Source organism: Carettochelys insculpta, chromosome 1, assembly GCF_033958435.1.
Source record: "Carettochelys insculpta isolate YL-2023 chromosome 1, ASM3395843v1, whole genome shotgun sequence".
In the NCBI taxonomy this organism is placed as follows: domain Eukaryota; kingdom Metazoa; phylum Chordata; order Testudines; family Carettochelyidae; genus Carettochelys; species Carettochelys insculpta.
Genome location: NC_134137.1, coordinates 182,845,228 through 182,870,010, shown reverse-complemented (window position 1 = coordinate 182,870,010; position 24,783 = coordinate 182,845,228). Strand labels below are relative to the sequence as shown.

General features: G+C 45.8%; 1 protein-coding gene across 1 annotated transcript in view; it reads left to right on the top strand.

Moving 5' to 3' along the window:
- MAP3K7CL (MAP3K7 C-terminal like) overlaps positions 1-24,783 on the top strand; it is a 68,948-nt gene that overhangs the window by 28,168 nt on the left and 15,997 nt on the right. Inside the window, exon 4 of the mRNA XM_074983451.1 lies at positions 20,136-20,251. Within this exon, the coding sequence (XP_074839552.1) occupies positions 20,136-20,251 (116 nt within the window). The remainder of the gene's footprint in view (positions 1-20,135; positions 20,252-24,783) is intronic.

The window sequence follows — 24,783 nt, the reverse complement described above, 5'->3', positions numbered from 1 at the left end:
TCTTGCAATTATGTCAGCCCGTAGGGTGAGCGAACTTGCAGCAATAACGGTGACGCCGCCCTGCACAGTGTTCTCAAAGGAAGCGGTGATCTTACGATTACACCCAGCCTTCGTTCCAAAGGTTTCCTCAGAGTTCCACATTAACGAACCAATAGTATTACCCTTGTTTTATCCTAAGCCTCACAACTCCAGCAAAGAGGCATGGCTGCACTCACTAGATGTGAGGAGGGCGTTGGCCTTTTACATAGACAGGACTAAGCCCTTCCGGAAAACGGACAGACTCCTGGTGTCCCTCGCACCCAGGTCGAAAGGGGAAAGCCTATCCTCACAAAGGATTTCAAACCACATCGTATCCTGCATAAGACTGTGTTATGAGCTTCACAAGACCCCTCTGCTAGTTCCGCCCAGGGCTCACTCCACTAGAGCGATGGCGGCATCGACAGCCTTCTTCAAGGGAATCGCACTAAGAGACATCTGCAGAGCGGCAACTTGGTCATCCTACGACACCTTTGCCAAGCACTATGCCATGCACTGGGTGTTTGATGAGGATACACGCCTGTGGACAGCAGTCCTTTCAAGGGCAAGCTGCACATAAATCAGGTACCCACCTCCTTTTTTGGGGTCACTGCTGGGTAGTCACCTACTGTGGAGCACCCACAGGGACCACTCAAAGAAAAAAGAGAAGTTACTCACCTGTGTAGTAACGATGGTTCTTTGAGATGTGTCCCGGTGGGTGCTCCACTACCCACCCGCTCCTCCCCACTTCGGAGCTCTGTTTCGTGTTCTTCAGAAGCATCCGGAGCGGTTGATCAGGAACTGGCGGGGACCGAATCATGCACATGACCGTAAGCGCGCGAAGGACTGATGCGCATCGGCGCATGCGCGACCCAACGGAGATTGCTGGAAATTTCCGATCTGCGGCGCTGGGGCAAGCCCGACACCTACTGTGGAGCACCCATGGGGACACATCTCGAAGAACCATCGTTACTACACAGGTGAGTAACTTCTCTTTTCTGCTATCACCAAATAGATGACGGGGGAAGGGGTGGACAATAACAGAAGCTGTCCTCATCCTCCCTGTCAGAATATGAAGAACAGGGGTGGACCCCGAGGATTTATAGGGCAGAAGGAGGTACAGTAAGAGGGGTGAGCCAAGAATGCAGGATTCTGGTGGGAAGGCTGGTGTAATGTATGATGGTATGTTTGCCTTTCTTCAAATTGCTACCCTTGTATGCTATCGCAGAAGGCTGAGAATATTTTCTGCAGCACAGAGGCCTAATTTGAGCAAGGCAATATTTTTGAGTGGCTACAGCAATGAATAGGAGTCAGGAAACCTGTGTTCTATTCCCAGCTCTGCAGCCAGTCCTATGTGACCCTGGACGAGTTATCGCACTTTTCTGTTGATCAGTTTACCCTGTGTAAAATGGAAATAGCAATGTTTATTTTTCTGTGTAAAACACACTGAGCTCTCTGGATTAGAAAGTGCTGTGTATGATTATCTTTGCTGCTTGGTGGCATTTAAAAACAAAGTTACGCAGATAATCTATCATTGCTACTTTACATCCAAATTGCCTATTTTTTAATTTTAAACATATTGTTGGCAGTGTTGTACTACCTCTGATGGCTCTCGGATACCAGAGAGACTGTGTGTGAGGCCGTGTCTTTTACTGAACCAAATTCTCCCTGTGAAATAAACCCAAACTCCCTATCCCTATGTCTCTTGGGCAAACACTTTTCACAATACAATCAGATCTGACCTCTCAGAACTCACCTGCAAAGCTCTTGTCACCAACAGAAGTTGGTCCAATAAAAGATTACCTCACCCACCTTATTTCTCTAATCTTTTTAAGCCGGCTACAGCCAACTTCCAGTTTATATAGTACACTCTCTAAATGTATACTTTCACAACAGAGTTAAAATGCGCCTCTGGAAGCATTTAAGTCTGTTGGATAAATAATAGCCCTTTACAAAATATTCTAAATATACAGTGGAAAAATTCTACAAGGAGTCCACTTGGTCTGTTTAGTGCATAACATTTTTTTTAAAGAACTGCCTAAACATTTCCTTCTTCCTCAAAATCTCAAAATACCAGGGACAATTCAAAAAGAACTCATCAAAGGCTTTGGGTCAGATGACGTTCTTTTTATTATCTGTCAGAAACATATTTTGTAATAACAGGAAAGTATAAATTATGATGAGCATCTTTCTCATTCTACCTGATTAATAAATGTTGGTGCTTCATTCTGTGGCCACAGTCCTTCAAACCCATATACATGTGCTGACATAGCTTGTAAGTAATTACACTGAATGAATGGGCTTGAGTGATTGCTGGATTTGGCCCTAAACTCACTATTTGCAAATATTTAGTGCATTGTAGCAATTCTTACAAAAGAGCACTTTTGACAAATGAAAGTTTAATGCTTTTTATAAAAAATAGAAATCTTCATTCCAGTGTTCTGATCTACTTAGTGAAGTCACAGGAAGAACTTTGTTCTATAAATACATTTCTGAAAGTTCCATTTTCCATTACTCTGCAATGGAAAAATTCTAAAGAGTATTAATTGCTTTGTATGAAACCAAAACAAACTACAGCACAGCTCTAAAGGGCTGCATCAGGAAGACGTTATTAGGAGTCCTCTAGTGCTCACTAGCCTCAGAAAGTTCAGCGTGGAAAAAGTACCGAAAAAGTTACTTGAGTAAAAGTGAATCTGCTTCCACTTCTGGATACCTGAATACAATGAAGATGTGATGTATGTATATACCTTTATTCAAGTAGTTTTCCAGAGAGGGACACTGATGACTTGTACTTAATTACATCCCCCTCAAGCAGCTGTACTTTTACTGAAGTAACTTTTTGGATACGTTTTCCACCTCTGACAGCAGGCTACACTAGATAGAAAGATTGAATTGTATTGACATATTACAGTTAATTAAATAAATAAATCCACATGCAGAAATTACCAGGCTACTCAAGCAAAGCAGAGCTGGTGTAAATAAAGCTCCCTATTGTTCAGCTTTCTTCAGCCTGCTGTCCTTGGGCACAGTTCAGCAAAACACTTAAGCATGTGCTAAGTACCATTGAAGGCTGATCGTTTCTGAATAAGGATGGACTTACACACAGGAGTTCATGTTTTGCTGAAGTGGAGTCCGACCCTGCTTCCCCCACAGTAGACTCATGGATTCTGTGGGAGAGAGGATGTGCTTTATGCATTTCAAACTTTGCTGTGGGGAAGCAATACAGTAGGGGCTCAATATTCGCGAACCTAAGGTTCACAAATTCAATTATTCGCAAGTGGCCACAAGTGGCCACTTCCCCGAGGGCTCTGGCCAGGAGCACCAGCAGCTGTCACTTCCCCCGGGGCCCTGGGCAGCAGTGCCAGCTGCTGCTGCTTTCCCAGGGACCTGAGCAGGGAGTGCTGGCAGCTGCCGCTTTCCCCAGGGTGCTGGGCAGCAGCACCAGCAGCTGCCACTTCTCCTGGGACTTCAGGCAGGGAGCACCGGCAGCCAGAGGCTGCCATATTTGTGTAATTCAACATTCGCAGGGGTTCTCAAGGCTAGTTTTTCTGAGAGGGCTTTCTATGAAAGGTGACTCCACTGCTTAAGATCTCAATTTTTAAACTTACGTGATTAATAGATATGCTCCATATTTAGAGATTTCCTAAGCACCTAATGCCTGAAATGGATATTTAGATTCCTGACTAAAGATGCACGTGTCCAATATTAGACACCCAAGTTATTTGTCTCTGTACTATGTCTCTCCAGTCTCTTCCCCTGGTGTATTTTGTTCCATCTGGCTCCTCCTCTCGGTTACGCTTTCTACTTCCATTGGGTGTTCCTGTTTTCCCCTGAATAGGGAAGAATGTATTCATGGACAATTGTTCTTATAAAAATAATGAAACTCTCTTCCATTGCCTTACATAAAATCATGAACTTGTGAATTTATGCAGACTAATGCTATTGAAATCAGTAGAGTTAGATTAGCATAAAATTGTAATAGACTTGCGTCATTTATAAAGTCACTGGTAAATTTAAGTCAGATTTTATAGAAAAAGTGATGAGTGGAAAAGTTCCTTATGTACATAACACTTCTGCCAGTCAGAGCTGGCAGAAACAAGGGCTGGGTGCAGTACCAAGGGGATCCAGTTTAAGTATACAGCACAAAACCATCTTGAGCCCCCACCCAGTGACCAGGAACAATTGCGCAACACCCCTTGATTGCATCTAAGAGGCAGTACTTCACCACAAGCACAGAGTCTGAGCACAGCAAAAGCTTTTAATAAAAAAATAAAAGTAATCTGGGAAAACATAATGAACAGAGTTCACAAACATAAACCATGAACAAAGGACCCACTCCTATGTAAGTTGGGCAGTGCCCTTCCCCGCTTAAGTCCAGCAACCCAAAAGTCCCTTTAATGTGCCCGTCCCTTCTCTGTCCCTTCCCAGTTGCTGTCCTTAGTCAGTACAGATCCAGAGTTCAGAGATGTTTCTGCAAAGTTCACCTCCCACCCTGGGTGAAAAGCAGGTGGGGAAGGTAAGGAGGCACCTTACTTGCTCTACTGCTCTGACATTCATATGCTGCCCCTCTCTGCCAGCCACCCTGCCACTGCACCTCTGCCAGTTACTGCTCTAGCCTTCTCTGCCAGTCGCCCTGCTGACCACTTGCTGTGGCTCTCCTCTAACCACATTCTGGCTGCTCACTTCACTTTTTCACTGGCTACTTTGCTGTCCAATTGCTGAGATACCTGCAAGGCCTACCACATAACACAGCTCTGAGCAACTTCAGCTGTTAGTGGGGGAATCTCACTCCTGGCACACGCTGGACAGTCTCTAGTATCAGAGATGCTATTCCACAGCATGTCTAATACTTTAGAAGTAAGTATCAGTGATTTCATCTCTGCAGCGTGTAATGAGACTTTCAGTTGCATCTAAATTAATTCTTTATAAAGAAAGAGCAAGTCAAATGGTGTCTAAGGACCTTGGGCAGGACCCACACTGTCCCCACACTCTCTCAACTCACTGGGCTTTGAAACACATGTTCCCTGCCAAGCAACTGCCATTTACTGGAGTGCAAGTTTCTCAATCAGGAAATGCCAAGTATAGTTCTGCTGCCCTGGAGTCACACAACAAGGATAACAACCCTTTATTACTCTTGCCTCAGTAGGAAAGATACTGGGGATTCCACAGCAGCCAAAAGTAACCATTGGCCCAATCAATCTTATCATTCTGAGAACCTAGTCAGGGAGGCTGTGCACAAACAGGATTAGCCCTTGGAGTCCTTTTTTACAGCTCATCACTCGGTATCTTGAGAGGGGCTATTCAGATTCTCCATACATGTAAGAAGAGAAGAATGGCCATAGTATATCAGACCAATGGTCCATTTAGCGCAGTGTACTGTATTCCAACAGTGGCCAGTGTCAGAGACATCAGAGGGAACAAACGGAATCACACAATTATCAAGTGATCTATCCCTTGTTGTCCAGTCCCAGCTTCTGGCACTTGGAGGTAGGCAGACAAATAGCAATACACAGAGCATGGGGTTGCATCCTGATCACCTTGGCTAACAGCCATTGATGGTCATATCCTCCAGAAACTTACATAGTTCTTTTTTAAAACTCATTTATACTATTGACCTTCACAAAATCCTCTGGCAACAAGTTCCACATGTTGACTGTGTGTTGTGCAAAGTACTTTATGTTTGTTTTAAATGTGATACCTATTAATTTCATATGTTATGTGAAGGGGTAAATATCAGTTCCCTATTCACTGTCTTCACACCATTTATGATTTTATAGACCTCTATAATATCCTCCGTTGGTCACCTTGTTTCTTAGTTGAACAGGCTCAGTCTTCTTAAACTCTCCTCACATGGAATCTATCCCATATCCCTAATCATTTTGTTGCTTTTCTCTGTACATTTTTAATTTCTTGTATCTGTTTTTGAGATAGGGTGACCAGATGTGTGTGCATTATTTGAGGTGGGAGTATACCACTGATGTATAAAATATGTACGTCTTGTTATCCGTCCCTTTCATAATGGTTCTTAACACAGTTAGCTTTTTGGCTGGCTGCTGTACGTTAAACAGATGTTTTCAGAGACTTGTCCACGAAGATTCCCAAATCTCTTTCTTGAGTGCTAGCCGCCAATTTAGAACCCATAGTTGTGTATATACAATTAGAATGATGTTTTCCAATGTGCATTACTTCGCAGTTACCAACGTTGAATTTCATGTGTCCTTTTGTTGATCAGTCATCCAGTTTTGTGAGACCCCTTGGTTTGTACCAGACAAAGTTAGTAGCCAGTCATGTTTGCTCTGAACCTTTAATAATGACACTTAAATTGCAGTTACAATGAGTACATACATACAAATTATTTTGAAAGGCATAAAAAGCATAATTTTAAATATTCACTTAATTCTAAAGCTGCCTTAATCTGCTGTATGTTTGAGAGTGTTTGTGCATTTGTCTGTGTGTCAGTCCATCTGTCTGTGACCCTGTTTATTCAAGAATTCCTCCTAAATGGTAAAAGCTGTGACTGTTAAATTTAGTATGCAGCTGCTTCTTATAATAACGTAAAGCATGGAAATGGTTCGATTGTGCCTCGACATAGTGGCTATGGCTACACTAGTGAGTTTGTTCAGCAAAACTCGTCATGCGTCCACACACAAAATGTGTTTTGTTGACAATCTGTTGACAAAACTTAGCACTTCTCCGAACAGTGTTCTGCCTCACTGGGATGAGGAAGAGCAGCTTTGTGGACAGATTCTGTCAACAAAAAACCCATGTGGATGCTTTGGGTGGCTGGGGGGTGCGAGGGGCTTCTGTAAATAGACAGGGCTTCCATGACACTGGCAATCCTGTCTGCTGTGGTTCCAGTTGGCTGTTTTGTCGAGAGAGCAGCCAAGCAATCCAGCCGATCTGTTGACAAAGCGGATTGTTCTTTTGATCGGCTTTAGTGTATGGCCAAACTCTGTCCACAGACATTTTATTGGAAAATTTCTTCCAACAGAAACATCTGTTGACAGATTCATCTAGTGTAGCTATAGGCAGTACATGCCTGGAATGTGATTTTTTTCTCATCAAACGGAAAGGGAGGGCTGTGATAAGACAGTTACACTCCTGAATGACCATATGAGGGGCAGCAAGTAACCTAGCACAGGGGCGCAGCCACCAGCCAGGTTGTCTGGCCTCTGCCACCCTGGGATGGCGCCAGGGAGAAGCTGCTGGCTGGGCAGTGCAGCTTCTGCCAGCCCTGAAGTACAGCCACTGACTGCCCCTACCCCTTCTTTTGAGCTCCCACACCTCCTGACCCCCTGCATGGACTCCTGCACCCCTGCCCTGAGCTCCCCACCTCCTGCTCTGACTCTTGCACCCCCAGCTCCTTCCACGCACCCTAACCCTGAGTCGTGTACTCCCAGGCTCACAGCCTTGAAGGACCCAAGCAACACCAGGTAAACCTTCTCATGTCCTATATTTGTACTTAATGGTCCACGGATTTACCAGTTTGTTCTGTATTAATAACATTATGATTATTATATTGTTAGCATTTATAAGACATTCGTACCAACAGTATTGTAACATGTTACTAGAAATGAACTAGATCCCTCACTAGTGCAGACCTAAATTCTTTCCACTCCCTCTTGAGCTGCTTGTTTTGGAGGAATCAGACATTGGTAGTACAGTTCCTGGACCGTGAATCTGACCCATCGAGGTACTGTAGGAGAAGATTAATCAATAGGCTGTGGTTGTACCATGGAAGCTAGCTCCCACAGAAAATTACCACTTATCTGGGCATCAGTTTGGTACACAGTAGTTGCTGTTGTTATGGAGGTATATTGCAGGGAATTGTAATTAACATGGCAAATGCACAAAAGGCCATTGTTGGACTCCCCAAACCATGCAAGATGAGTAGAGGAAACACAAATATCTGTTCTGTCTCTGCACATCAAGGTATATCTGTGTGGCAGGGTCAGCATGGAGAGCCCCTCAGAGGGAGCCCAAACAAGCAGAAGGGCCTGCAAGGCAATCACAGGCAGCTGGGTGGGAGATGGCTCAGCCTAATTAAGGCCAGCAGGCCCCAATGACTGGACTAATAAGAGGCCTTTAAAACCCTTCACAGTGGGAAGGGCAGAGAGAGTGTGAGAGGTGAGCAGAGAGACGCAAGGAGACAGGAACAGTGAGAGAGAACAGGCTTGAGAGGAGCAGAGGAGAGCAGCAGGAACACCAGAGGTCACAGAGGGAGGGCGGGAGCTTCTACAGATCAAGAGTGGGGACCCGTGACTGCTATGGCCTGGAGAAGGTACCGGGCAAATCATCTGGGGAAGTGGCCAAGGGAGGAGACCTGCTGTGCCAAAGGCTAAGGGAGTCAGCTCCTCCCACTGGCAGCTGCACAGGGTCTCTGGGCTGGAACCTGGAATGAGCAGGCAGGGGCCAGGTTCCCCCCAGACCACCCCTTGCTCCAGCAAGGGCAACAGGGCCCTTAAGTGATCCTTATGGACTGAACAGAGGCCAGAGGCGTAGGAATAGGACTGACTTTGCCACATCTGACAAAAAGGACTATCATGAGGATGGCAGATTAACGGATCATAGATTATATATATACTGGAGCTGGTAATCTAGTTTCCAGATGAGGTTGATATACTTATTTAACCAGAGCTAGTGCACTGAAAATAGTAGAAGTCACACTGTTGAGAACAGTAGGACAGGTGGTCACTGTATGTATGAACCCATTTGAACTCCTAGACACTTAGGAACCTAGCCCATTGCACTGCTGCTGCACTTCTATTTTATCTAACTAGCTTGAACAGAGGTATATCTATCTGACCAGTGACGGCACCTCCATCTCCTATGTAGTCATATCCACATTAGCTGATCTCTTTATGCATATTCAGTCAGACCAGATACAGTGTATGATGCAAACATGTTTTATAAACTCTAGATCTTTTGAGAGTGGACATACCTATTCTGCTGCTATCCAACAGAATATATGTTAAGGAAATATTCTTCACCCCATGCATTCATTGCTACCCTGAATTTAGAAGCTACATCCCAACTCACTGTTGTCAGCTCTCATAATTATAGTATGAGTCTCACAGTATTTGGTGTTTTTCTTTAAGCCTCAGCACCTAGGCTACGTCTACACGTGCACCCGACTTCGAAATAGCTTATTTCGATGTTGCGACATCGAAATAGGCTATTTCGATGAATAACGTCTACACGTCCTCCAGGGCTGGCAACGTCGATGTTCAACTTCGACGTTGCTCAGCCCAACATCGAAATAGGCACAGCGAGGGAACGTCTACACGCCAAAGTAGCACACATCGAAATAAGGGAGCCAGGCACAGCTGCAGACAGGGTCACGGGGCGGACTCAACAGCAAGTCGCTCCCTTAAAGGGCCCCTCCCAGACACACTTTCATTAAACAGTGCAAGATACACAGAGCCAACAACTAGTTGCAGACCCTGTATATGCAGCACGGACCCCCAGCTGCAGCAGCAGCAGCCAGAAGCCCTGGGCTAAGGGCTGCTGCCCACGGTGACCACAGAGCCCCGCAAGGGCTGGAGAGAGAGTATCTCTCAACCCCCCAGCTGATGGCCGCCATGGAGGACCCCGCTATTTCGATGTTGCGGGACGCGGATCGTCTACACGTCCCTACTTCGATGTTGAACGTCGAAGTAGGGCGCTATTCCCATCCCCTCATGGGGTTAGCGACTTCGACGTCTCGCCGCCTAACGTCGATTTCAACTTCGAAATAGCGCCCAACACGTGTAGACGTGACGGGCGCTATTTCGAAGTTACTGCCGCTACTTCGAAGTAGCGTGCACGTGTAGACGCAGCTCTAGAGTCATGAGATGTTCAACTTTATTTTTATGAAAGTTTCTAGCCTTCATGGTTGCATAAAAAAGCTTGAAAATATGACCTGAGTGCATGCTAACCACCCTAAAACATAATTTAATAAAAAGAAATCAAAATGTTTTAATTTATTATTTATTAGTTTCATGTTCTTAAGCCAACCTCATGATTTTCAAACACTTGGATTTGGCAGGTCTGCTGACTACCATCTCATGAGGAACATGGGGTAAATGCCGATGCCTGATAGGTCAATTTCACATGTCCATACCAGACATGCAAAATCAAATCCTGGAAGATTGACCCTTGGGTAGTGTAGACATAGCCTAGGAAGAAGATCCATAGAAAGGGTGTAAGGGAGGTCAATGGGAGAAACTCTCCCATCAACCTTCCTCAGTGAGGGTGGCCAGGTGAGTTGAATTCAGATAAGTCCATTGTAGCTATGCAATCGCCATAGCTAGAATTGCGTATCTGAAATCGACTTAGTTTTCTAGTATAGACCTGACCCTAGATTCTTCCTCCAGGTCCTCCTGTGTGGCTTCATGCTACACTGAAAGAAACAGTGCACCAATCCTCACACAGAAAGACTGCCGCGATGCAGTTACAATCCAGGGTCTCTTAATAGCTCTCTGTTGCATTCTGTATAATGTTAGCAGAAGCCTGACTGAGGCCTGGTCTATGCTATGAATTTAGGTTGAACTTAGCCACATTATGATTTTTTTAACAATGAGCCTCCATCACCAAGCCCATACCACCAACTTTAAGGGCTGTTAAAGCTGATTTCAATAATCCTGCTTTAGGCCTTGTCTACACGTGCCCCAAACTTCGAAATGGCCACGCAAATGGCCATTTCGAAGTTTACTAATGAAGCGCTGAAATGCATATTCAGCGCTTCATTAGCATGCGGGCGGCCGCGGCGCTTCGAAATTGACGTGGATTGCCGCGGCGCGTCTCGTCCAGACGGGGGTCCTTTTCAAAAGGACTCCGGCTACTTCGAAATCCCCTTATTCCTATGAGCTCATGGGACTAAGGGGACTTCGAAGTAGGCGGGGTCCTTTCGAAAAGGAGCCCCGTCTGGACAAGACGTGCGGTGGCAAGCCGCATCAATTTTGAAGCGCCGCGGCCGGCCGCATGCTAATGAAGCGCTGAATATGCATTTCAGCGTTTCATTAGTAAACTTCGAAATGGCCATTTGCGTGGCCATTTCGAAGTTTGGGGCACGTGTAGACGTAGCCTTAGAGTAAGGCTAAATTCAATCTTGCATGATTAATGTTAAGGTATTGCAGAACACTGTGAACATCAATATTTTTGGCCTCCTGGAGGTGTCCCATAGTGCTCCAATGTGACTGCTCTGGGCAGCACTTTCAACTCCACTGCTTTCCAGGTGCACAGGAAAAGGCCCAGGAAAGTCTGAATTTCATTTCCGGTTTGGTCAGCATGGTGAGCAGAGCAGGCAGCATACCTCAGCAGCACACCTGGAACTGATTGCCATTTGGGAGGGTGAGAGGGGGTGAAATGAATCTGTGATGGTAGAACTATGAAGCAGCAAAAAAAAAAAAATGCTGATATCTATGCCAAGACTGCGTGGGGCACGATAGACAAAGGATATTCCAGGAACACCCATCAGTGTCACAAGAAAATAGAGCTCAGACAGGTTTACCGGAAGACAAAAGAGGCAAACAGACTGTCTGGGTTATTGACACAAACATGCCACTTCTATGAGTAGCTGCACGGGGATTCTAGGGGGACACTCAACCACTGTCCCAAAGCTGTCCATGGATACCTCCCAAGAGATTCTTCAGGCAGCCTTGAGCAACAGCCGGGTGGACATGGTTGAGTAGGAGGAGGAAGAAGAAGAAGAGGAGAATGGTCAGCAGGCAAACAGAGCAGCTGGTCTCACGAACAGCCAGGATCTTTTTTTAACTTAGGAGCAAATCCCTTCCTCCCAGGACATAATGCTGCCAGACCCTTGTGGGAGGGAGGGCACTTCTGGTAAGTTCTAATTTTTAACCATGCTACAAGTGGATTACGGCAGTTGGGTGTGATCTGTGGTGGCAATTCTACCTACACAGCAGGGGCTCCCCAGAGTAGTTTGTTAATATGTTTAAAGACGGAACGGGAATCCTCCCTGCACATCTGCATAAAGCTCACAACGTACCCTCTGTAAAGTCTGTCCTTCACTTTTTTGTTACAATGGGTGCGACAGTGAGCCTGTTGCCCATTCCCCCAGCACCTCCAGGTGTTTGGCTAGCAGAAGCAAAAACATACTCAGGATGATGTGTTCCTTGAGCAAATGGAATCTGCTTGAACAGGCAGGGTGACGCCACAGGGGAGGAGGATGGAGCATGGCAAGAGGCAAATGGAACCTAAGAAGAGGAGAACATTCAAGGAATGAGAAGCCGAGACCCAGGAAGCGATATTGAGGCTCATGGGGAAGCAAACAGAACTGCTGACATGTCTGGTAGAGGCAAAGGAGAGGCAGATGGAACACAGAGCCCTCTTTCAGCCCATGCTGAACCTCGTGCCCTCTTCATGATGTTCCATAGCCTTCTCTCCCAGGTACCCTTGCATGAAGGTGGGGACAGTCAAGAGCCACCTTCCACTCAACCCCCAAGGATGTCTCCAGGAACAGAAGGCTGATGTTCCCTTTAGGGATGTAAAATTCATTATCACTTGTGTATGAGGTGTGTGAACAATAAGTTGTCTGATGGATTATTTAGGATTTTTGCTGGTTTTAGCTGTTAATATATTGGGATAAGTTAACTTGTCATTTTCAGGAGAAACAATGCTTTGGCGAGGAAACAGTGAGGGAAGCACATTTGAGAGCCAGCAACTGGTTCTAGGTGCAAAATAGATACAACGTCTCAGAACCACTAGGTATATTTAGAGATCTAAAAACTATCTTTTGAGTAGGAAGCTGCAATATGGGAACTGAATGCTGCTTTAAATTATTAATCTGATATAAAGTGGGTAGAGTTGCAGAAACTAAAATTTTTCCTTTAAGGATCATAGTTTAGGGGCTTTCTCGCTGAATACTTTTTTAAGACCTTGTTGTGATAAACTGTTGTGCTGATTACTCTGTTGGATAGCAGAGATTGTGCTTTGGCTCTCCCTTGCATTCCTAGAATAGAACACTGCAACTTCTATATTTTTGTCTTGTTAAATTTACACTGGATTATTTGGGTGGGATATGCAGATGGTGCTATGGCTCTGGCTCACCCCCAGTGAAATATAATTAAAACCTCTTTCCCAGGAAACATTGTCACTGTCACCCCGTGTGTGTGTGTGTGTGTGTGTGTGTGTGTGTGTGTGTGTTTAAAATGGCTGAATGCACCATTGCTGTTTGGCCCACTGGGGGATGTAAACTGACGGGCTCTTGTGTCCCACAGTAGTTTCTTCAAACACTATCCCGGGGTTTATCAGACCTTAGTCAATTGTTTAGTTAAACCACTTTGCCTCTGCGTATTTATATAACATAGGGACTGTTTTCTGGGGGTTTATTGAAGTTGCTGTGGATCTGATTGATCACCTGTTTCAGGGGCCAGGTTTTTGCATTGGGATCTAGTGGGTTTTTACATCTTTCTCATTGCATGTTGGGTTAAAAGGTATATGATTTAGGAATTTAATGTGAGGAATTCTTAGAGTGTTAGTTTATCCCAATTTGCAGCAGGTGTGTCCAAGGCAGATAAAAGAGGATGTGGGGTTTCACTGGATCTCAGGTCTATGGAATAAGGAAGACCTAAATTTGTTGCAGACTGGAATACCTCTTTGGTCTTTCAGTCCCTTCCATACAAGGAGTGTAGGGAATTCAGCAGAGCCAAGTGAATCCTTGTGGTAGGCAAAGGAAAATCTATGCTAAATTATGAGCTTATATGAGAGATGCCTTCCCTTGCATATCCTGATGAATGAGGAACTCTGTCTATGGCTCTGATCTCTCCTGAACTCTAAGTTGTTTCTTGAAAACAACTTGTTCATAGCAGTATAGTTATAAATGTCTTAATTTAAATCCTCAGAATCCATGTTGTATTGAAAATGAATGTTTGTACATTTCAATTTCTAAAAAACAACATAACATTTACAATTAATTCAGATGACCTGCATCACATCATCCATTTTTCTTCATTAAGGCACCATGAAAGACTCACTGTTAAGAAAAAAAACCTTTTGTTCTTTCTGTGTAAGTAGATTTAATGAAAACTGTGCTTTGAACTTTAGCGAGAGCAAAGGGTTTCAGAGTCAAAAAAAAAAAAAAAAGTACCAGTGCTCTGACATTCCCACCATAGTCATTGAAAGCATATTCCTCCCTAAATAGAAGAGTCCAAATAGAGCTATGAGGGTAGAAATAGATTCGTTTGTATTCCAGAGGGTAATTGGACGTTCCTCAGCTGGTCACTAGAAGAATTATTTTTAAGCGTTTCCTTTTGATTCAGACAGGTGGCTTAATCATGCTATATGAAGTTCATATGCAGTTGATAGAGTCCTGACTACTAATTAAAAATACTACATTTCCTACAAGCATTATGGACAATATGTGAAGCTTATCTCCGATATCTGAATTAAGAAATTGTCACCCCCTACTATCTTCAAATTGTACTTTCAATACATTAGGGCTATGTCTACAGTACAGTGATATGTCAACAGAAGCTTCTGTCAGAAGAGATCTTCCGACATAACTTACGGTGACAGAATGCATCCACACACAAAAGCAAATTGAAAAAGCAATCCTCTCTGTCAGCAGAAAGTAGCCACACAGCCCATCCGCTCTCTTGAGAGAGTGGACCCTGGAACACTATCAGACAAGGTCTCATGGCTGGCAGACCCTTCCAGGAGCCCTGGCCAGGCATGCCCTGAAAAGGCCTCCTGCCACACACTTTCCCTGCCCAGGCTGAGGCTTGCCTCCCTTACTGAGGGACAGCACAGCTACTGCAGGACTGACGTGCTTTCTGTGAGAGACTTTGCACTCTCCAGTTAGCCATGGTGCCAGCACAGCCCCTGGGCTTATGCTGGACCCACTCACAGCTGCTTGAGCTGCTGATTAGAGACATATTTGACATCCACTTGGAGTAAGTATAAAGGAGCACACAGTCAGTGCCCCGAGGCCCCACCTGCGCTTGCCCCCTCAGGTGATCAGGCATGTCTGGAGGTACACCACCAGAGCTGACTGGTGGGACTGGCTGATCACGGGGCAGTGGGACAACAAGCAGTGGCTCCAGAACTTCTGAATGAGGAAGGACACCTTCCTGGATCGCTGCATCTAGCTTGTCCCTGCCCTCCACAGATAGGGCATCTAGATGCAGCCCACCATCCCCCTGGAGAAGTGAGTTGCCATCACTCCCTGGAAGCTCATCACTCCAGACAGCTACTGCTCCACTGAGAACCAGTTCAGCATGAGGAAGTCCACTGTTGAGGCTGTCATCATATAGGTAAGGCACTCTCGGGCTGCAGGCCCTGCATGGGGGGAAGTAGGGTTCCACCCAAGGGGGGGGCCCTTGAGGAGTGGTGTTGGGGGTCTGAGGGGTGGGATTGGGGAGGGGGGTTCTCTGGGGAACCATGATGTCGCACACTCACACAGACCTGCTCCCAGGAGGGCAGTCTCACAGGACTGGGGACTCCCAGAAAGCCTGAGGAAAGGAGACAGGAGCGGGCGGGGAACCCACTGGGGCCCAGGGACACCATCCCTCACTTGTACGTTTGGTCTCTTCCCCTTGCAGGTAGTGACGGCCATCAACATGCTCCTCCTCCAGAGGGTCATCCACATTGCAAACCTGGATGCAATCATGGCTGGCTTCAGCACCCTGGGGTTCCCAAACTGCTTTAGGGTGATTGATGGGACCCACATCCCCATCCGTGCCCTGGACCACAGTGCAGCACAGTACATCAACCACAAGGAATACCATTCCGTTGTGCTGCAGGCCCTGGTTGACCATCGGGGACAGTTCCTGCATGTTTGTTGGGTCATCAGGCCAGGCGTATGGTGCATGGCTTTTCCTCAACTCCGGCTTGTGCCAGAAGACAGAGGTGGGCACCTATGTCCCCCTCCAGCAGCTGGTGGTTGGGGATGTGGATATGCTACTGTGCATTGTGACATACGCTGCCTACCCCCTTGTGCCCTGGCTCATGAAGCAGTATACCAACCACCTGGACCCAATCCAGGACCTGTTTAATGCCCAGCTCAACTGGGCACAAAACCAGGTCAAGTGTGCCTTCAGCCACCTCAAGGCATGGTTTAGGTGCCTCCTGACCCAGCTGGATGTGGGGGAGTACAGTGTCCCCCAAGTTGTGGCCAACTGTTGTGCCCTCCACAACATCGTGAGGAGAAGAGGAAGGCCTCCCTCCTGGAGTGGGAGGTGAATGCTGGCCACAGCTATGAACAACTGGATGCCGTTCTGATCCACAAAGACCACAGGGATGGGTTGTGGATCCAGGAAGCCCTACAGGAGAGTTTCTCCCAAGGACTCCAATGACCCTCCCCAGGGCAGCCCTACCCCGACCTCACCATGACTCCTCTCTTGGTCTACTTACACCTCCCCAACCCCTCCCCAATAAAGTGGGATGCAGGGGTGGTGAACAAATAACGTGTTTACTTAAAAAAATAAAAATAAACATTGTGCAAAAAAACTATTAACAATGTGCAAGGATATAACTGTACACAGTAGGTGGGAACCTTGGGGCACAGGGGCATGTGAACTGGGTTGGCAGAGCTTGGGACAGGGGTTGGGGGGCATCAGTCCTGGGAGGGTATGAGGAGCCACAACTCCACAGGGGAGCAGGACCCCATGCAGCATTAGCCATGGGATTCCCTTCCACCACAGGTTCAGAGTCCCTGTTGGGGCTGAGACATGGAGGTGGGGAGCATGGAGGCAGTGGAGCTGCAGCAGGGTCTGGGTTGGCAGGCAGAACAAGGAGGGCCTGGGGAGCAGGGAGTGTGGGCATGGTGGGAGGGGCCTGGGGCCATTGCCTACTGCATGAGCTGAAGCATGCCTGGGGGGCAGGGCAGGCGGGGGCAGAGATGGGCGAGGGGATGCAATGGGGAATGGGGGCAGCAGCCATGGGTGCCCAGGCCAACAAGGCCTGCTAGGTGGCAGTGGTGGCATCAAATTGGGCCATCAGTTGGACCCAGGCCCACATCTGCCACTCCCATTCCCCTGCCCTCCACTCCAGGTTGGCCCACAGCCACCACTCGCAGAGGTTGGTCTGCCTCCGGAGGGCAGCCATGTAGACCTAGACCCATAGGGCATCCTTGTCAGGCCAGCAATGGCCCCACTGGCTGCAGGCCCTCCCCTGTGGTGGGGGGGGGGTGCTGGCTTTCTCGGGGACCAGTCGTGGGCTGCCTGGCTCCAGTCCTGGGATGGGGCTGGCTGGCCCTGGTGGAGTGGTAGGGTTGGCTCATCCCTCAGATGGTGCAACTGTAAGGAAGAGAAGGAGAAGGGATGGTGGGTCATTCCTGCAACACAGCCCCTAAAGCCCTGGGCCTCATACACCATGAGCCGCAGCCACCACCCCCGGGCCGAGGAATGGAGATATCCCAGGAGCAGAGGCGTGTATGCCCTGCACAGTGGTCCCTGCCACATGGGGATCCTGTGGTACCTTGGGGACCAGGCTTACCATGGCACTCCACCACCCCCCACTCAACAGCCTAGTGCCCAAGGGGGAGGGGTGTCCAGCACAGAGGGGTCCCTGCATGGGTGGCAGATGAGCCAGGTGCAGCCCCCACAAACACATAGCAGCAGTCAGGGGGACCCGTCCTCACCCCACAGGAGCTGATGGAGCTACTCAAAGTAGGGACAGGTGGCCCGTCCTGCCCCTGACCAGCATGTGTCCCAGGCCTTGGTGTACCCCTGCCAGACCTCCTTCCCCTTCTCCTGTACTTGCTCCAGTTTCCAGGCAGAGCAGCCCCAGTCTGCCAGGCCAGGCATTCCTCCTCTTGGGCGAGGCGTCCACAAGGATCGGCTCCTCAGCCCAGAGGCTCAGGAGGTCTTGCAGCTTGGGCCTGCTGCAGGACAGGGCCCAACATTTTGTGCTGCAGGGAGGCTCAGGGGACCCCTCCTCCAGCTTCCTGGAGGGCCCAGGGGGTTGCACTGTGGCTGCCTCAATGCCAAGTTGCTCACTTCAGGCAAAAGATGTGGCCATGGAGTGTAGGGGAAGAGCAGCATGCTGCTGCCATGCTTCCCACTTCTTGTCATGGGGTTTCCGGGGCTCCCTGCAGCTTTAAGAATGGCCAGAGGCAGGGAGCATAGAACTGTGATTGAGGAGGACAGGGCATCCACCCTAGTCAGGGTGCCAGTGCCATGGAGGACTGTTCTGTCAATGAAAGGTGCCCCGCCCCCCCGGAGCATCCAGACTTCTTTTCTGTCAACAGAATCTGTCGACAGAGGTGTTTTCCCTCATGGGGGAGAGGCAGAAGGCTGTCGACAAAATTGCTGTGTTCCTTCCATTTACTGTCAGCAGAATGCGTTTGAAGTGTGGACACTCCATGACTTTTGTTGACAAAACTTTCTAGTGTAGACATAGCTTCGTTGTAGTGTGTGAGAGGAATCCCAGAGTGGGATATTTTTATTTACCATTTTTACAGTAGTGGATTTCCAAAGTTCACATTTTGATTTTAAAAACAACTTGCTGTACTAATACATGGACTGCAGTCAGTGGCTGTGTCTACACTAGCCCCAAACTTCAAAATGGCCACGCAAATGGCCATTTCGAAGTTTACTAATGAAGCGCTGAAATGCATATTCAGCGCTTCATTAGCATGCGGGCGGCCGCGGCACTTCGAAATTGACACGCCTCGCCACTGCGCGGCTCGTCCCGACGGGGCTCCTTTTCGAAAGGACCCCGCCTACTTCGAAGTCCCCTTATTCCCATGAGCTGATGGAAATAAGGGGACTTCGAAGTAGGCGGGGTCCTTTAGAAAAGGAGCCCTGTCTGGACGAGCCACGCGGCGGCGAGGCGCATCAATTTCGAAGTGCCGCGGCCGCCCGCATGCTAATGAAGCGCTGAATATGCATTTCAGCGCTTCATTAGTAAACTTCGAAATGGCCATTTTTGTGGCCATTTCGAAGTTTGGGGCTAGTGTAGACGTATCCAGTGAAGTCAGTAGCAAATCTCTCATTACTTTCGGTAGAGAAAGACTGGATCCCTGTTACCCAAATACTCTAAAGTAAGTGTGTTCAATGTCATAATAGTTTTGCAATTGTACAGCACCCTCCATCACAGTCACTCAAAACACTTTACAAATATTAGTGAGTATTAATGAATTAAGCCTCACCTTACCTCACCCCCTAGGCAAGTACTGTCTCTTCCCTTTTGCAGGTGTGAAAGGTGAGATGCAGAGAGATGGACTTGTCCAAGGTCACATCAAAGGCTGTGTCAGAACTGGGACGCAGGCTAGGGTAGAAATTCTGGCTCCCTTGAAGTCGGTTGCAAAACTGCCCCATATCTTTTGGCTGACTGCCGTGTTATCTATAAGGCCTTGTTCCACAAATAGGCATGCAAGGAATAGGGGAAAAGCATATATTTAAAAACAAAACTATTTAGCCAGTGGCTCCTCTGTATACCCGTTTCTAATCTTATAGATTTTTATATTTGAATTAGATCTCTTCCCATCCTGAAAACAATCATTTTCTGCTGGATTTTGCTTTGAGATTATATATATAATGTTACGATGTGGATATAGCCGGTGTCCCAAATTCAGCATTATAATTTACTATATCTGATAAAGATTTATAAGACAGAATATCCTACTTTAAACCCAAATTTCATTGACAGCTTACGAAGGTGCCAAGTACAATTATGCAACTACTTGAAAGGTCAAAATGTCTACATTTACATGTGATAGATGGGAAAGAACAGTAATAACATTTGGTCAGTCCTCAAGAGCACCATTTCAGGAGGGGCAGGAGCCATGCATACCAGGACACCATTTGCTCTTTTTCCCATTTCCCTGACTGTCTGGGAGTGAGGGGAAAGTATATGGCTCTTGTGCATGTCCCTCACTTCTAGCTGGGGAACAGTTGGGGCAGAGGATTCACACGAGCCGTATATATTCCTCTCATTCCCTGACACTCAGAGGAATGGGTAGAAAAACAATTCGTGTCCCAGTACTCAAGGCTGCTGCTTTCCTGAAATGGCATCCTGGTCAGTCCCATGGTCCTTGTAATAAATAGTTTTCCCTATATGAGGACTATAGGATTGGAAGTATAGATTACATCTTCATTTTTAAGTAGGCAAGATTTTTCTTCTAATGTTTGTCATATGCAAAAGAATTCGATTATTTTTTTCTTCTATTTATGAAGCCTCTGCCTCCTTGCCATGACTCTAAGGAATCTATGGAGGTGTTCAGACAGCACTGCCAAATAGCAGAAGAATATCATGAGGTCAAAAAGGAAATTGCGCTGCTGGAAGAAAGGAAGTAAGTAACTTTTTTTTTCCAAAGAAACTTTAGTATTTACTTGTACATTCAAAGGAAAAGAAGTGTGATTTGCATGAGGAAAAACTTTCATAATTTGAAAATTCCTATAGAACTATTCACATGGAATATGATTTGCAGGGTGGGGACAACAAGGCCAGCCCAGCCAGCAAGGGCAAGGCCCCACCACCAGCAGCTCCGGGGAGAAGTTTCTGAGCTGCAGTTCGTCTGCGGGTTCAACGCCCTCGGCACTGGCTTAGACAGGGACTGCGAGTGGCTGGCTAGATGTGGAGGCAGCTTCCCCTCCCTTGGTGTTCGGGCCTCCGGATCGGCTGCTGGTGGTGGGCCTCGCCCTTGCTTGCTGGGCTGGCCTTGTTGTCCCCATCCTTGCTGTGGCTCGTTTATGCCTGGCCCTGTGGATTTCCGGGACCGGCATCTTATGGGGTGGGTCTGTGCTCGCGAAGGCTCATGCTCAAAACTTTTCTGTTAGTCTATAAGCATTAAATGGACCATCTTCTCCACACTAGAGGACCTTCATTTTGCTGATGACCTAATGCTGCTAGCCCATACACATCGTTTTATGCAAGAGAAGACAAATTGACTCTGCACCTTCAGAAAACAGGTCAGACTAAGAGTTAGTCAGAAGAAGACAGAAGTCACGATCCTAAACATTGAGGCACCAGAACCAGTCAAGATCAATGGCCATGACCTACCTGCTAGAGAGAGCTTTATATACCTGGCTAGTATCATCAGACAAGATGGAGGTGTCAGAAGCCATATCCAAGGCAGACTCAGTAAACCCAGAAATATCTTCATGAGTCTGAATGCTGTATGGAAGTCAGCACAGTACAGCACCCACACCAAACTGAAATTTTATCAGAGCTGTGTTTTATCAACATTATTATATGTATCAGAATGCTGCGGGGAAGGCAGAGTATGACCTCAGTAAATCTTCAACCTTTCACACCAGAAGCCTTTGGAGGATCCTTCCTATTTTTTGGCTGAGAATAATTTCAAATCAGGACCTGCTTTCATGGTGCAAGCGATATTATATGGCCACCATCGTTATGAAAAGACAGTGGAGATGGATTGGGCATGTGCTCAGGGAAGATGGCAGTTCCGTTACAAAAACTGCTGTGCACCGGACTCCTGAGGGGAAGTGGAAACAATGATAAACCAAGACAACATGGCGCCGGACTGTTGAAGTAGACATGCAGAGCATGAATCACACTTGGGGCACTATTGAGAGGCTGGCCAGTGACAGAAAGAAGTGGAGCACCTTTATTGCTGCCCTACAAACCAGTAGTCATAAGGGCGATGATGATGATGATGACCTGCAAATGGGTCCAGAATCCCACTGAAATCAGTAAAAGGTTCTAAGGATGCAAATATCTGCCATCAAAGAGAGCATTTTAAGCTTGGGGCCTCAATTATTACTTAACAAACTCTCCACTAGCAGGTATTTTTCTATTAATTGCCATGATTTGGCAATGAATTCTTATTATTTCCTCCTGCACTAAGTCAGATAAGGATTTTATTGACTGACAGGCATGGCTGCTATCAAGGGCCAGCTGAGAAAATGATACATTCCAGAATGTGGCCCATTATGCACTGTTAGAGCCTATAGTTTGATCTTGAAGGATTATTTTCAGAATACATTATTATTTCTATATTGAGACAAATTAGTGCTTGTATGTGGTATGGTAGGTACTTTTTAGCATGAGTAATTGGTCAGGTCTTTCCCACCAATGTCAATATATCGAGAGAGAGAGTGAGTGTGTGTGTGGACCAGCATTTTTCAGACTGAAGTTAGGCACTTAAATCTATAATTTGATGTGTACATATGTGACTTAGATTTTGAGATGTGCCAAACATCATTGGCTTCCTCTGACATAATTGGGAGCTAACTATGGATTTATGATGCTGGCTTTAGACCAACTTTGAAAATTTTGGACTGACTACTAACTGAACTAGAACAGATAAATAGGCTCAATTTGTTCCCATCTAAAATACATAATTAGCACTTACATAGCTATTAATTTTAATTTTGAATTCTTTCCTTTGTTTCAGAGCTACTCATAATAAATTGGCTCCATTCAGCTACAAAATCAAACTTTCACAACTGGTGACCCAAATCCCAATAAATTCATTTGTCCAAATGTGCACACACAACCATACGTAGGGACATGCCAGACGTTTATATTACATATGCATTTTTTATGTGCTCATCCAGAAGCACAGTGTGCTTCTGCCATTTATGTGGCCAGTACTGAAAATCTATCACAGTTTTAGGATCCCACATTCAATAATCTTTTAAAGCATGGCAGGATGTGTTGGATTCTCCATGTCTTTTGGTTCATCCTCCACTTTTAAAACAAAGAAAATGTCTTCTCCTACCATATATATATATATATATATATATATATATATATATGTCTGGCATGTCCCTGTGTATGGTTGTGTATGCACATTTGAACATATGAATTTATTGGGATTTGGGTCACCAGTTGTGAAGGTTTGATTCTGTAGCTGAATGGAGTCAATTGATTATGAGTAGCTCTGAAACAAGGGAAAGAATTCAAAAATAATAGCTATGTAAGTGCTAATTATATATTTTAGATGGGAACAAATTGAGCCTATTTATCTGTTCTAGTTCAGTTAGTAGTCAGTCCAAAATTTTCAAAGTTGGTCTAAAGCCAGCATCATAAATCCATATTTAACCACCAAATTATTTCAGAGGAAGCCATTGATGTTTGGTACCTCTCAAAATCTAAGTCACATATGTACATATCAAATTATGGATTTAAGTGCCTAACTTCAGACTGAAAAATGCTGGTCTTTTTTTTCTGTACATAAAGCTGATATAAATGCTTTTGTTACAAGTTTTATTTGAATGAGCTACACACACATTTTCAGGCAAAATACACTGGCTGTGTCTACACTAGCTGTCAACTTCAAAGGGAGCATGGTAAGTAGGGTGTCGGGAGATTATTAATGAAGTGCTGCGGTGTATATGCAGCACTTCATTAAGCTAATTGCCCCCCATGGTACTTGCCAAGTGTTAAACTTCAAAGTGCTGGCTTGCATGTAGCTGTGGCTAACCTGCGGGTACTTTAGAGTGCCCAGGCTACTTTGAAGTCCCTTTAATCCTGATGAGTAAAGGAACTTCGAAGTAGCCCGGGCACTTCAAAGTACCTGCAGGTTAGCTGCAGCTACACGCAAGCCGGCACTTCGAAGTTTAGCACTTCAAAATTGCGGTGGGGGAGAATTAGCTTAATGAAGTGCTGCACATGCACTGCAGCACTTCATTAATAATTTCCCGACACCCTTCTTACCATGTTCCCTTCGAAGTTGGGAGCTAGTGTAGACACAGCCTCTGAAGTTTTCCCTTAATGCAAATCTTTTAAAAGAGAAATAATATTATAGAATGAAATTTCTCATTTGTGTGCAGTGTTATATGTATAGATACTATGTTAATAGGTGCATAAAAATGTTTAATTGTTCCAGAGAATGTCAAATACACATACAAAAGTATTACTCCAAAAAGAGTAACTATGTAATTTCTTTCTGAACTATTTTTATTTCCTTCCTAATAATAAATATAATGCCTACATACCACAGTTGTGGGTGCATTAGAAATGCCGAGACAGAAAAGCATATCAGTCCAACACTTTTTATAGCACTCAATTCACTGCATCGAAATAGAAGGAGAAAAAGATTTTTGGTAAATTGTCTGATTTTTTTGCATTGTGCAATATTGTTCTAGACAGAAACATTTTGAAAGTTACAGTGATCATGATATTTGTGAGGGTATTTGCTGAAATTTAATAGCTTACAGTAGGTCACATTGGCTGGGATGAAATGGGATATTAAATATTCCATTAAATAGATGAAAGGGATGTTTTTATCTCTTCCACAAAGAAGTGGGCTGGAATGAAAAGGCTGTCTGATTGACAGATGTTCAAAAATTGAGTCTTTCCTGAAGTTTCTGAAACTACCAGTTGTAGTAAGATGAAGGCCTATGCCCATGCAGCACAGGCCTAGTTTGAAGCCTAAGTCCTACCAACAATGTATAAAACATGGCTAAAAGCAAAGCTAAGCTGTGAGCAAGAGGCAAGCCTCTGATAACAGACCTTGGCACAAGCAGGGCTGAAAGTACAAAAAACTAGTTGCTAATCAGCCCGGGTGCGGAACAATAACTGGTACAGTTCATAAGGTGAAATCACAAGGTACCACCAGGTCGTTAAAAAAGACCTTGGTACCTACTCCTCACAGATACAGACCCAGGTCCAGGAAAGGATCTAAAATGACAGCATGATGGTTAACAGATGATATAACCAAACCACAAGGTACAGGGTGAGCTAAGTAGTGTCAGAGGGTGAGGTGTGATTTGTTTGTATCTATACATAATGTGGTGTCTTGTGAGGACAGTCTTTGTATGACTTAGGGGGAGTGGAAATTTCCCACTGACAGAGTCATTCCATTGCAGCAGGTACATAGGGGCCATGGTTCAGTAAAGTCAACTTAACAACTGT